This window comes from Henckelia pumila, chromosome 2 (genome assembly GCF_033568475.1).
Source record: "Henckelia pumila isolate YLH828 chromosome 2, ASM3356847v2, whole genome shotgun sequence".
In the NCBI taxonomy this organism is placed as follows: domain Eukaryota; kingdom Viridiplantae; phylum Streptophyta; class Magnoliopsida; order Lamiales; family Gesneriaceae; genus Henckelia; species Henckelia pumila.
Window position 1 is genome coordinate 130216832 of NC_133121.1, and position 14567 is coordinate 130231398.

The 14567-nt window shown below is 34.3% G+C and overlaps 2 protein-coding genes across 3 annotated transcripts; both read right to left on the bottom strand.

Annotated features, from left to right (window-relative positions):
• Nucleotides 1-349: 349 nt before the first annotated feature.
• On the bottom strand, nt 350-6564 carry LOC140879541 (methionine aminopeptidase 1A). 2 transcript variants are annotated; one of them, XM_073283294.1, is made up of 17 exons: nt 6446-6564; nt 6236-6320; nt 5411-5461; nt 4602-4787; nt 3957-4032; nt 3749-3796; nt 3613-3657; nt 3137-3236; nt 2657-2708; nt 2527-2568; nt 2069-2130; nt 1882-1980; nt 1546-1619; nt 1379-1448; nt 1069-1134; nt 848-936; nt 350-760 (listed from the first exon to the last, which is right to left on the bottom strand). In XM_073283294.1, the coding sequence occupies exons 2-17, from the start codon at nt 6307-6309 to the stop codon at nt 740-742; spliced, it is 1155 nt and encodes a 384-aa protein (XP_073139395.1). In that variant the 5' UTR covers nt 6310-6320; nt 6446-6564; the 3' UTR covers nt 350-739. The 2 variants fall into 2 exon arrangements, with proteins under 2 accessions (XP_073139395.1, XP_073139394.1); XM_073283293.1 differs by having other exon boundaries at nt 350-767.
• A 6911-nt stretch (nt 6565-13475) lies between these two features.
• LOC140884891 (protein SMALL AUXIN UP-REGULATED RNA 51-like) lies at nt 13476-14511 on the bottom strand. The gene has a single exon (XM_073291776.1). It carries the CDS (start codon nt 14139-14141, stop codon nt 13620-13622), a length of 522 nt encoding a protein of 173 aa, XP_073147877.1. The 5' UTR covers nt 14142-14511; the 3' UTR covers nt 13476-13619.
• Between the last annotated feature and the right edge of the window lie 56 nt (nt 14512-14567).

Here is a 14567-nt window from a genome sequence, read left to right on the forward strand (position 1 = left end):
TTAGAATACTAGCATCTACCAGGAATTGATGTTACTTTTATTTTATTTTTGCCCTAAAAAATGAAACAAAATATTTTAATTTTTTAAAAAAAATCCTATGATGGGTAACAAGAAATCATAACGACTGAATATGCTTGATGCGTTCAACTCTGAATCACGACTTTAGATGTCAAGCTACAAACTTCTCATGTATACCTAGAATCGCAGACACACCCGAGTTGAAAATCGGTTACCAATTATATCAAAAGAAGGAAAAATTGGATTTATAAAATTTGTTTTTGTATCAGATGTTAAATGTGTTTCTAAATGTGTCTCGAAAATATAAAGGGGAAAACAAGAGGTAGATATTAAAAAAAAATATCAACTCCTTTCATCAATTTGTAGTGTGTGTATTCCTTCATTCAATCGACAAATTCAGGGAGACATCATATAGTTGTTCCAAACACAACAAACATGTATATATATATATTCTAAATGCAAAATGTAAAATCGAAAACCTGCTGCTCACAGACACGAGTCCTGCCTGATATTCAGTCATTTTGGGGAACAAATGAAAACTTTTAACCTTGATCAAATGGGACATACGAATAGAATGTTATATGGTCGGAGAACAGCGTGGGGACAGAGTGAACACCATAAATCAATCGAGAATGATTGGTTATGGGATCAGCTTCAACGGACTGAGCAGACTATGAGTTTAGCCAGGGAAACACGTTGGGGGACGAGCGGAGACGTGCTGTCAGAACTTCGACTCCTGTTTCTGTTACCTGTAATAAATCACATAAAGGGTAGTTTATCGATGTCAACCAAATCTTGTTATGCAACACAAGTATGGGCTTTTAATTACCAAAAGCGTATGCTCAAACTGAGCGCTGCGTTTTCCATCAGCAGTCACAGAAGTCCATCCATCAGGCCACATTCGATCGCGCCAGACGCCTGTTGGGGATTATATTTATACGAAAGCAAATATTTCCAATTGCCAAGGCACAGTGATTTAAATACCTTACGAAACCCGAGATGCAAAGGATAAAGAAGTTATATCATATTTTTTTGGCAACAAGATGTTACCTGAATTAATCATTGGTTCAATGGTAAAGGTCTGGCCAGCCTTCATCACTCCAACTGCTTTATTTCCTGCTCAGGTTAAGAACCACAGAAAGACAAAGGGACGGCAAAAACATAATACAACAAGAAACCAGCGACACTCTTCCTTCAGAAACGTGAGGTTTTTAATTAGTACAAAAATATGAATTTTAGACGATTGCTGTCCCAGGCTCAAGTATACTGTACGTTACAACAGGTCAACAATCAGTGAAAACCACAATCACATCTATTAGAAGTTAGAAAATTTTTTTTAAATTTATTGCCTCGAGGATACTTGCATAATGAGGTATATTTGGCGCACAGTGAAAGAGCTCGCCAATACCATGGCCGCAATATGATTTCACCTAATATCACAAATACCATGGTTGAAATAAGAGATGGTAATAAACACATTGAACTTCAATGGAAATAAGTTCATAAAAAATGGCACAGCGCACTTACCACGGAGAATCCTGACATAGAAGCATGCCTGTTAATAATTTCCCCAATTTCACGATATCGTACACCAGGTTTAACTGAAAAGGGCAGGAACAAGCAATGACAATACACGTCATTAACATAGAAACAGCATAGAAGAAGGAAATGTTGAAGTGACTCAAAATCATAGCAAACGATATGTAAACTAGTTTTTCTTTCAAATATCAAACAATCACCAGGGTAACCAGAAATAATGCAACAAAATCGAAGGTGGGGTGCAGAATGTCACATGAAAATCTAAAGCACATATACCATCTGCAGCAATAACGGTTGACATCACAAAACAGAGCACAGACTTACCAATTGCTATTGCTTTCTCCAAGCATTCATATGTACATTGGACCAGCCGTTGAGATGCTTCATCAACATTACCCACAAAGAATGTTTCATTCAAGTCACCTGCATAGGAAAGGAATCACAATATTTGTTTTTGTAGCTAAAAATACAGCAAAGCTATCAACATCGAATACGGTATAATTTTACTTACCATGTACACCTTTATAGTACACACTTACATCAACATTTACGATATCACCATCTTCTAGTTTCCTGCGTCGGCAAAAAATCAGCAGAGGTGTCAGAGAAAATAGATAAAGCACTCTGGTAGAATGATGATGATGCCATGGAACTAGGGATATTCAATAGAATTTGAAAGCAATCATTTCACATACTTATTTTCTTCAGAAAGCACAGTTTTAGCTCATAAACGAAAGAATGAATTTTTCAACAGCGAGGAAACAACGAATGGCAAAACTAAATACCAAAAACAGCAGTAAAGAATAAAGATGAGCTTCACACCACCTTTAGCGGAATCAAGAATTGGACAAGAAGAAATATTTAAAACAGCTGAGCGAACTAAAAGTTGGTGGCACGAAAAGGAAAATCTTTCCACGAATTTACTAAGAAAGTGGTATAAAGAGGTTCTTCCATGAGCAACGAAGATACCTTGCATCTGGAATCCCATGACAGATGACTTCATTTACGGATCTGACACAAAATGAACAAAATTTCAATCTATAGGGATTAGGAGTCAAAGATCGACAAGAAGCAGAATTTCAAATGAAGAAATACCTACGTGCAGCAAGACTTGGGGAAGAAATGGTAATTTAATGGAGATGGATATCCTCCTGCAGCAGGTATATTAAAATATTGAAGAGGGGCATTCACAGACAAGTGACACATTGACTTGTACCAACATCAACATACACAAGGAAATCCAAAAGTCAATTAAACCTACACTCGTTAGTCTGCCGCATGAACTTTCTCTGCCACTAATAAGAAAAATTATTATCTGCACAACTGGTGCGAAAACTGGAAGCCAGTGGAACTAATCGATAGAAATATTATGTCTCTATCATTATTAAATTCCACCATCAAACCCCAAATGGGTTCTAGACAGTAATATGATGAAATGTTGTACACTAACTACCAAGACATTTTAACCCCAGACAAGAAGGTTGAGAGACCTGTTGTGCATGAACAAACAGCATGGCACTACATTTCCTTCTGTAAAATTATAAATTAAGGATGAAAATGCAGGGCATGGTGATCATACCAGCAGCAATTGTTGCTTCATGAACCACTGCATCAATTTCGTCGGTTGTAATTCCAGGTCGAATGACTCGAGCAGCAGCATCCAAAACTTCCCTTCCTATCTGGCAGTAGCAAATAAAATTAGAAAAACAGCATCAAGAACTAACTTTAGAATAAACCGCAGAAGCCCATCATTTGCGAGCTTAGTCTTCACTTATTATGCATATATTCAATGACTTGTTAAATGTAGAAAATTTCAAACACCTCGTGTTGATTTCTCATCAACCTTAAAATCCCATAAGATGTTTTTAGCTGATCGCACATGATGAAAAATGCCACACTGGTGATTTTTTTTCCTATTTCCTTGACTATTAGCTTCTTTGAACTTTCATTTACCAGACAGGTGAATGCTACAGAAGCTCTATGAGACACATGGTTCATACTAAAAATGAAGACGATAACATTTATTCTTATACATTAAGCAACAATGAAGCTTACTCGGCAAGTTTCCCGCATTTTCTCAATTTGGTCAGGAGTCTTGATCTTCAGAACATGCATCATGATAGACGGCTTGTGTTCAGTCAAATATGTATTCGGTAAAGCTAACCTGGAGTGTGAACATTATGAACAATACCTCGACATGATGTTGCAGATCGCTGTTAGGTTCAGCTTTTGGAATTCCCTGTAAAGGTTTGAACAGGGGAATGTAATTGCAACTCACAGACAATAATACTATTTGATTTCAAAGTTCAAACACAAACATCGCTCTCAGAAAAACCACATTCAATATACTTGCGGCCTAAAGATAAAGATCAACTCTTCGAAGAGTCAAAGGTACTTACATCAATTGCCCAGTCGGGTTGATCTATGTGAGCAGGTACGAGACGCCTTTTTGACATTGGGTATGGTCTTAACGACCTGAAAGGAGAATAGAAAGGTTTTGGGGCAACAGCTAAGCATAAAAGTTTACAAGAAAAAAGTAGCAAGTAAAATACATCGAATATTACTAGTTGAAAAGCCGAGGGCATTGCATCAGGAAACTCAAGGATAAATTGGGAAATATTCGGCTGAATTAACAAAAAAATAGAATTTAATACCCTTTTTTAGAAGATGAAAAACATGAATTTTGACAATGTTTGTAAATAAACTCCTAAAACGAGAAGCTGAAAGACGAAAAGTGCTATTGCAAGAAAAATGTGCTACTTTATCGAAAAAGAATAATGAGAACTGAATCACTTGCTCCTCAAAATAAAAGGTACAGACTTAATCAAGTCAAATGAATAAAGTAACAGCTTTCAAGGACCCGTTACAAGAAATGGTATCTCCACTGCAGGTTCTTTTATTATTTACAAGTATAAGAGCATCTTCTAAAATTTGAAGCTAAAGCCTCTAGCTCACAATAACAAAATCTAAACATGATGAAGGCAAATTCCTGCAATTTCCAATTGGAAACAAAATCTGAAAAAATTTGACTCGTAGCAGTATACCCAGTCCAGTCAAAATGTGGAATCTTCGGTGAACGAGCTTGCCCTTTCCTCAAGCAATACAGCCAACCATCATTAGACAAGCCTGAATTTTGTTCACCGGAACTTTCAAGTCCTGGGGAAGACAACTTTGCTTTCACATGAACAGATTTATGAGAACTCCAAGATTCCTTGAAACAATCTTGAGAACTGGAAGAGAACATATTTTTGCAAGCAATAAGTCATTAACATCAAGAACAATCGCATCAAAAGGGAATTCAGTTAACAGCAAATCTGTAATGTCTTCACAGTTCTTTTTTGCCATCCATCATCTAAGCAAACAATATTAAGAAAAATCAAGGCAGCCACTTCCACTAAGTGATATCATGGAGCCAACGGTACATGAAAGTCTTTTGTATTCTGATACTATATAGACCTGAGACTAAATCTTAACATTGTATTAACCTTTCCCCGACGATGTATTAATCCTTGACTTTCTAATATTGTTCGGTTTCATTGGGATCTCGATAGTACTTCTCTAAGTTAGTTCATCTTCATATCCCGCTTCTATCTGAGTCGTAGTTATCGAAGCAACCCTTGTGTCTAAAAACGACTAAACATGAGCTAAGGCTATTTTATAGAATACTACATCTCAACGATCCTCGCCTTGATAGGGCATTGCGCCTTCTGCTTAAGTTATTAATCTAATAACTAAAAAAATTCCAGCTTAAGTCAGCACTACTAAATCTAAAATTTGCAACATTTCCATACATTTCATTTTGCCAAGAAAAACTAAATCTATGTCCTATGATATGCAAATCAAAGTAACTAACCAGAAAGCAGCACCTTCACGAGGAAGCTTCAGTTCAACGCACTTCGGGCACCTGCAAAGAGAATTATTCAAAACCCGGTCTCACCAAAAAACAATTTCACACATAGTGGCACCTATTTATGTTATTTTTCTAGCGTTCAACAATCATCACATGAAATCGTGCAATTTCAACAGGTGCAAACATACTTCCTCATCTTCCCTCCTCACCCCAAAAAGAACTAATAGGGATTCAACTCTGTGTCAAGTGATTTGAGCTTACAGAACTCCAGAAGATGTAGAAAATTGGGAAATAGAATTGAGAAATTTAAATTTTTGATCAGGTGGCTAAATGATTAATCCATCTGTTGTTATTCTTGCTATCTATAGCTGTGACAACTGCATCACAGTAATGCCACATTACAAGTGCATTGAAACTGATGAACACTATACAAACTAGTCATCACTACCTCAGATTGCAGAAAATAAAGCATGCAGCAGAAGTCGTTCATCCTCATAAAAAATGTGTAAACGGAAAGAAAAAGAGCCTAACTAAAATCAACGAAGATCTTGTTTCCAATCAGCGAAAAACAACCAAAAAGGTCAATAAAGATAAGCCCGATCCCATGTACAATCAGATAATTGTAAACAAAATCCAACTCGCGCTCAAAGATTTTAGCATTGAACTCCTTCAACGCCTCGGCTCAATTTCAGCAAACACAAATAACAGACACACGATCAAGATTGAGGTTCTGCATTATTTCTGACAGGATCATTGTGTAAATATCCCAAATATCAGCCCGTCACAAGAAAGTAGCAGAAACACTTAAAAGAACTGGCGATCACGTACTGCAGACGAGCAGGCTTGCCGCATTTGGAACATGATAAGGTTGTCGTGTCCACCGTATCCGATCCATCCGCCATAACTCTGCTCGCTGCATCCAGAAAAAATTCATCATAAAAATGTAAACACCGCACAAATATCGCTAATCTCTGATGGGATTCGCTAATTCAAACAAAAAATCCAAAGTATTTGACAATTCAATACTAAAGGAAAAACCTTGGCTACTGATTCCGCGACTGGCGATCCAACGAGACGATGAAAAAATGGAGGTTTATTGAGCTAGGGTTTTCTGTATCCTTTGGGTTTGCCATTTGCTGTCACACAGGGAGGACATTATGGTCAATGTATAATTAATTTTTATATGAGTGTTTTATTATATATATATATATATATATAATAATATAATAATAATAATAAATATATAATATATAACTAGTTTGTGGCACAGGGTTTACCAGTACGATTTATTTAACTAACCTGTCGTTAATTTTCGGTGCCCACTGAGTAAACCCTCGACTAATGCAATAACTTGCAAAATATGATAGTCAGATAAACCGTACTGGATAAGCCCAATACAACAAACTAATTCAAAAAAGTGTTGACAGTAGAATCAAAGTTTTGACCTCGGGCCAAACACTTACCGCTTTGGGGCGTTTTGTTTTATTTTATATATTTTTTACTTCGAAATCTAATTTTCGTCCTCTCTATTCATCTCATTATATAAATCGATCTTTTATATTATATTATCGAAATTAGATGTTAATTACAATTGAGATGGTGAGCAATATGATGTAATTAATAAAATATCTAGTCATTTGTAAAAGGACAATTATATACAGATATTAATTACATAATTAAGATCGTGAGCAATATGATGTAACCAATACCTAGTTATTGTAAAAGACAATTATAAATATATTAATTACAATTAAGATCGTGAGCAATGTGATGTAATCAACTAATCATCGTAAATCTACTTTTAACTTTTTCAATTTGTGAAAAATAATACATTAATTTGTCATGAAAAATAGTATTTTTCACGGGTCGAATAAGAGATTTGTTTCACAAAATTGTCTCATGAGACGGTCTCACGTGAGTTTTTTGTATTTTTTATTGAGTTGAGTTTGAGATATATTTTTGAGAACTAATAATTTAAATAACTGGAAAATAATTTTTATTCATGGATAAAAAAATATGTGGGTATTTTTTTTTTTTAAGTATGTGTGAAATTTAATATAAGACCATGACGTGTAGTGCTACATCAATACATCCAATAAATTATTAAAATTGCCCAAAAAAACCGAAATTAAGATACACGATTAACACTAAAATTTGACGACATAAATTATAATGATCACAATCGCAAATAGGCAAACATACATAACCAGAATTAACCACAACATCATCAACCTTATCCAAAAATATTTTTTCCATGTAGTTGAATAATATTGATGTTTCCTTCGGTTAGTAATTAATGGTTTCATCAATCTAGTAATTCGATTTTTGGTTATATAATATATTCTTCCAGACTTCCACACCATGGCCGAGATTGGTTCAAATTCGCGTTTCTTGCATGCGGTCCTGCCCTAATTATTTCAGCTATTTGTTTCGTGATATGAACTAATAATATTACTAATATTTCTAAATTTAATGTATGTACGTTTTACGTTATAATCATGTAATTAATTAAAATACATTATACATACCACTAGCTAGCTACCATATATATATATATATATATATATTATATATATATGTGTGTGTGTGTGTGTATTTAATTAGTTTTATTTAAAAACTAACATTCTTCCCTTCATATATTCATGACCAAAGTAACCAAGAATTAAGAAGTACCGGGCTAGCAAAGTAGCAATGGCATCAAAATCCCTATTTACCCTAATTATTTTTATGTCTTTCTTGATTTCTAGTCCCGCAGTTTCCATTTATTCCCATGCAACAGCGAAAGCATGGTGTAGCCACGTTTTGGGGCACCCGAACTTTAGCTCATGTGGCTCGAAATATTTTTTAAATTATATATATATATATATATATATATATATATATTTAATAAATTTGAATTAGTTTGGTATTAGTTCGGATAATTCAATTCAAAAAAATTAAATTACTAAAAAATTTAAAATTTTAGCCAAAGTTATGGCTCCCATACGAGTACTTCTTCTTCACACAAAGCCCTGTTTACAAACTTCCTATATCAAGAGCAAACATCACTTCTTCAAAACGTCAACGCAACTCGCCTTAGACCGATGCTTTCACGCCCTGGAAAACTTGTACTCCCTCGGTCCTAAATGTCTCCATGCGGCTTGGGCAGATTGCGTCGACTTGTAAAAGCTCACAAACCAAAAGATCAACAAGACTCTCGACCCTGACGTTCGGTGTACTCCCATAGATGGCTCAGACATGGCTCGAACCGGGTTCTTGGAGGTCGGTGTAGTGGACAACATTCTGCCCTAGATGGGAAACAACGTCAGCATGTTGCTTAAATGAATAAATGCTTAGTAACACACTAGCCTTGCTTGAGCAGTGGAAGTGGAGGGTTTCAAGGGTCAAGTTACGAAAAAGGGTTCCCGCCGTGGGAACATTGGGTCCGTTTTGGTAAACATCACGTTGTTAGGAGATGGCATTGGGAAGACTATCATCACTGGAAACAAAAGAGCCGGAGGAACAATCACCAGTTTCAGGACGGCCACAGTTGGTTAGTGAAATTATATATCTCTCTTATTTGTTCTTTAATTTGATGATGATGGGATTCTTAAGGAGCTAATCTTTGCAAAAGATTATGCTTTTGTCGAAGTGATTAATTTATATATTATAAAAAAGTTAAGAAAAATCAAAAGTTGGTAGTGTTTGGAAACAAATGTGAAAATCTAAAAATCAAAGTTGGGTAATATTTGATAAATAAGTGATTAGAGTTATTTAATTAACATTGATCTTTTTATTAGAATCACTTTTAGAGAATCATAATCACCATATGATTAGCTTTTGGATTTCAATGATCATCAGGCTTATTGAAATTCTTATTTTTTGCGGCTTTGCCAAATTTTGATTTGGATTCACAACTTAGTGCTTCGAAGAGGAACTACATATGTATAATTCGAGTCCTTTACAAGCTGCGAAATCAGTTGGTATGAAGTAACTTAGCATTTTTGTTATGAATATCCCACATTGAAATACTAAACTAATAAAAAGTTAGTTATAAACCCTTGAGGCAACTCCACCCAATAGGCAAGCCTTTTGGGATGGACATCTCATGAGTTTATAACCTAAAATTGGCTCTCTCGTTGAGAACCGGTGTAGCGAAAGGGGCGACCTAAGAAAGGGCTACCATCGGATCAGTGTCGATAATTGGAAAATTTATAGGCCGGATGAAGGTGCATGGATGCATGCACTGAATACTGAAAGGTGAGTGAAAGCCACTTAGAATAGGCCGCCGCGGACGTCGGCTTCTCAAGGGGTCGGCAATGTTATGATTATCCCACATTGAAATATTAAACCAATAAAGAGTTAGTTATAAACTCATGAGGCAATCCCACCCAATAGGCAAGCCTTTTAGGATGGACACCTCATGAGTTTATAACCTAACAATTTTCCATTCATTTTTGGTTATATTTATACCTTTTAAAAGTTTTTCTTTAATTGAATTGTTCATTAATGCAATTTGGATACATGAATGTATGACAAGCTATGACATAAAAGTAAGCCTCATAGTAGAAGAGCAGCTTCTTGGTGAAGATTGATTTTCCACTTAATTTTAGATTTTTATGTTTATGGGTTTTTTTGTATTTATTTTATCATGTATACTTCGGATTTTTATTTTAACTGTTGTCTTTGAGCGTGACTTTTAACAACAGAGTTTTCTACAACAATTTTAAACCTTCTACGACAACAGATAAAAAATGTTGTCTTTAAAAGTTTGTCTTGTAGTGATTAAGTATTTAAGCACAAGTTAACACATAATCAGGGTTTAAAAAACACACAAAAGTGATATTTTTAAGTCAAAATCTAACAATCATTTTTTTTAATGATTGCAAACACTTTCTTAATTAGGAGTTAGGACAAAGTAGTTAATTTTGGTGCCAAAAATTCCATAACTTTACTAGATATGAAAATTAATTATACAGAAAATGAAAACTGAAAATTTTCGACGGAACAAAGAAAAGCCATAATTTTTCATTGACTTTTAACACATTAATTAGTTTATATATAGTAATCGTTGCCTCAATGCTTACGGCACAATAATTGATTATATCAAACTCTAGTAATTGGCTTAAAATTTGAACTAATTAGAAAATTGTACGCAAGCAGCCTGACATGTAACATATACAAGTTAATTTTATTAAAATCGATAGGAATATCAAAAAATTTATAATGGCCTCTGGCTTATTACAGAATAGTCGATCTATTCATTACCTACGGTACGGTTGCGCATTTAGATTAAAGGATTAAGCAGATTTGAGTTACAAAATATTCTCAAATTCATTGTATTAAGGAATTCAAATCTTTTCTCCAACCTATTTATTTTAATTCAATGAATTTCGAATCTTTCTCTCACAAATCTAAAACCCCAAGTCAAAACTGTCAGTTTGAAATATTTGATTAATTGCAACCAATCACTCAAACTGTGACATCTTAAAAAAACTATATATCATATATACATGCATGTATAGCTATAGTCGGAGACGGATTCATCGCACCAGGGGCAGAGCTGGTTCAGGCCCACACTTAGGGGGCAAAAAAAGAAAGGGATATATAGGTATGATTAGTAGTTAGATACCAGCCCAATAAATTTTTTTAAAAAAAATTGTTAAGCCTACTACACATTAAGTCTGGCCCAAATTCCATTTTTCTTAATTTCTTGCGCAGTTGTGCTAATTTTTTCTGCTTGCCCTTGGATTTGGGAACTTTCTGCCATCAGTTGCTCTCATACTTCAAACTTCAAAGATCGTCGTCCGGTCAGTGATGCCCATCACTTTTCTCCTTTTTTTTTTTTTATATTGATCTCCTTATTTAGGTATGTAAAAATGTAAATAGGCTAATAATTTTGTCTGTGATGAGATATTAGTTATTCAGGTTTCATCAAAAACTTCTTATTTATTGTTTAATTAACATTTTAATTATATGTAAATTATATATTAAACTTACAAAAATATGTGAACGGGAAAATGAAAATGAATGAAGATTACATGAGAACCATTGAGAATTTAGCATTCTTGTTTTGTTTTTTTCCTGGGTACAATTTTTTTTTTAATTTTGATGCATAATTATTGGGTTTGTTTGTTGAAAAATTATTGGTTTTTAGTAGATCAAATGTAAGTTGTTTTGTGATGGTTTTATTCTTAATTATTTTGTTGCATTGACCTAAAATTTGTTTAATTTCATTATATGCAGGGGCGGAGCCAGGATTCAAAACTACTTGGGACTGGATCCGCCTCTAGGGTTAGCAATCGATTAAAATCGAACCATACTTTCTAACTTTGAATTATCGACAAATTAAACTGAATACACAGAACTTTACTACAAATCATAATGAATCGAAAAAATCGATTTTTTCGATCGGAAACCGAATTACCAAACGTATTGAATTTTTTAAAAAAATAAAATTTTAATTAAATATGTAATATCAAAACTAAATTAAATAAATTTAAATCTTATATATTAAAAAATATATATTTTCAAGTCTAGTTTTGTTGTCCAATAAAATTGTATTAGAAATTTGTAATATTTATATCCTAATAAACATATTATAAAATTTAATAATATTGATTTTTTAAATAAAATTTCGGTTTATTGATTAACCAAAGTTTTATGTTAAAAACCGAAACTATAAACCGAACTAATCGGTATTTTTAAAACTAAAATCGAAATTTAAATAAAAAGGCAGAACAGATTTTTCAAATTAATTTGGGTTGGGTTGGGTCGACGATATTCTACACACTACCTTATATATGTTACATACGATCTACTTGATATGTAACTAAAGTGAGTGACTTTTTTGTTTCTTGTTTTTTTGTTTTTTTTATCTACTAACTTGTCGAAATTCGGTTTTTGACTATTAAGTTTTCAAATTTTAGTTTTTTACACTAACTTTAATGTTTGATCATTTTGATATAATTATATATGATATGTCTAAATTCGGGTTTTATAAATGACCATCATTCTGAGAGTACTAAACTCGACATGGATATATTAGGTTTGGTTTGGGTACTAAAATATCTAATGATCATCAAGCTAGCGAGACATTTCTACAATATTGGATGTCGTTTCAAAACCGTCCATTAAAGTATGTTAGAGAGAAGAAGAAAGCACGAATTTGGATAAATTTCCTCTGTATTTTACGTAATAGATAATCCCTAAGTTATATACAAATACATAACCGAAAAGAACAAAAAAGGAAAACAATAAACGAATCTAATTTGTTATATTGTTACAAATGATGAAAGATCTATATCCTTGTAAATGCCAGCTCATTGCTCAAGTGTGAGAAATATCGCACGTGTCTTCACACGTGAGACTGTGAGAGTGAGCCAAGAGTGCAACTGCAAATTTAATTAATTGTTTGGAAGAACTTTTAAAAAATATTTTTCAGCTAATTTCAAAATTTTTATTAAATAAAAAAATGAAAATTATCCTAGAAACACTGTCAAACAATACCTATGTAGTAGACGACATTTACTCCAAATTTGGATCTTAAAATATATGAACACTGTAGGAATTGGCTTTCAACACCAATGACCAAACAATGATTGGATATGCACGTACACTTGCTGAGAAGGACACCTATGGTGATCAATTACTCGGAGCCAAATATATCCAATATTAATTGGCTTTATTGAAAACACGCAAGAAAAATATTCGGCAAAATATTGAATGGTAATAATAAAAATCAGAAAAAATTGTATTTTTGGTTTTTTATATTTGTTACTTTACGATTTTCGTATTTTTATTTTCAGATTTCAGTTTTAGTCTTCTATCTTAGTTTTTTTTTTTTTTAATTTTAGTCTTTTTTTCGATGTGACGCTGATGTGACACCAATGCAGTACTGGTGTAGAGCTGACGTGTATAGTGTCACGTAATCATTTTCGAAGAAAAATGACTAAAATTCCAAAAATCGAAACATATAAAACTAACACTGAAGTATGTAAAACATAAATGTCTGAAATCGCAAAGTGACAAATAACATTACCCAAATTGCAGTTTTCCCTAAAATTCAAATCTATTCAAGCAAGATATATATTCGAACTATACACTAACGCCCTTACGAATATTGTAAAATATCACATTCTACTTGTATTTAACGAAATTACATGGTTTGCGGCGTTGCGTAAATTCGATGATTTATCCAACGCAACGCGCAAAGAAGGGCGACATGCATGATTTAACCCATTAAACTTCTTTTGGATATCTTCCGAATCTGCAACTTCCGGGTACACTGAAACGCCTTGATCCGGGTCTGGACACGCTCAAACTCCGAGATCCGACAAGGTATCGTGATCCCACCCGGATGATTGAACCCGTATTCCTTTTCGGACTCTTTGAGCAAATCCACAAACAAAGGGTGATTGATATACACTAGGGGAACCAACATCCTCTGAGAATCCCCATCCTGTTGACCCACGTAAACCGCAACATGCCCTTTAGGGACCTTCACGGGTTTCTCCAAAACCGGGTCTCCACCGACCCGGATATATCCTCGACCCGCATGATGATCATTTCTTGATACCATTGCCAGCGCTTTTGTTCTCAGGTGCCGTGTCCAGCCGATGAGCCCTGAAACGGCCTCGGACGCTTCGGTTTCGATCGGGTTTAGTCGGAGGTACGCTTCCGGCGAGCGGTTTCTCCGGAAGAACAGCCGGAAAAGCGTGCTTAGATGGCGTTTGATCAAGAAACCACGTCTCATGACGTACGGCGCCTTCTTCCCCCGGAAATTTTATTTGATGGTAAGCGTGAAAATGAATCTATATGTATATATATATATATTCACAGATGGGCTACAAATGTTACGTATATATAATATATTTATATATTTTTCTATCTCTTGGAGAATAGTAGCTTGGAGAAAGGCCAAGGACATCTACGGACATAGCTAAACGGAGTAGAGAGAGGCAGACCTGAGAAAGAGAGAGAGGTGTGTTACAAGACATGATTCCACACACTGATGCTTGATTTACTTTTTTATTATATGCTGCAGCTGAAGAGGATATATCATTGCACAAGTACAGAGAATCTGAGAAGAGCAAAGAGGAGTGTATATATGCTATATATAATGTGTGTATAGATCAGAAAATGAGTTTGAAAAGTCGAGTACAAAATTGGAATATTTCAT

Excerpts from the sequence above, each read along its gene's own strand:
- LOC140884891 (XM_073291776.1), bottom strand. The coding sequence starts at position 14,141 with ATGAGACGTGGTTTCTTGATCAAACGCCATCTAAGCACGCTTTTCCGG.
- LOC140879541 (XM_073283293.1), bottom strand. The coding sequence starts at position 6,309 with ATGGCGGATGGATCGGATACGGTGGACACGACAACCTTATCATGTTCC. Across the intron at positions 4,788-5,410 it reads CGTGAAGGTGCTGCTTTCTG|TTCTCAAGATTGTTTCAAGG; the intron begins GTTAGTTACTTT and ends GTTCTCTTCCAG. Across the intron at positions 3,658-3,748 it reads ATCTGCAACATCATGTCGAG|ATCAAGACTCCTGACCAAAT; the intron begins GTATTGTTCATA and ends CATGTTCTGAAG.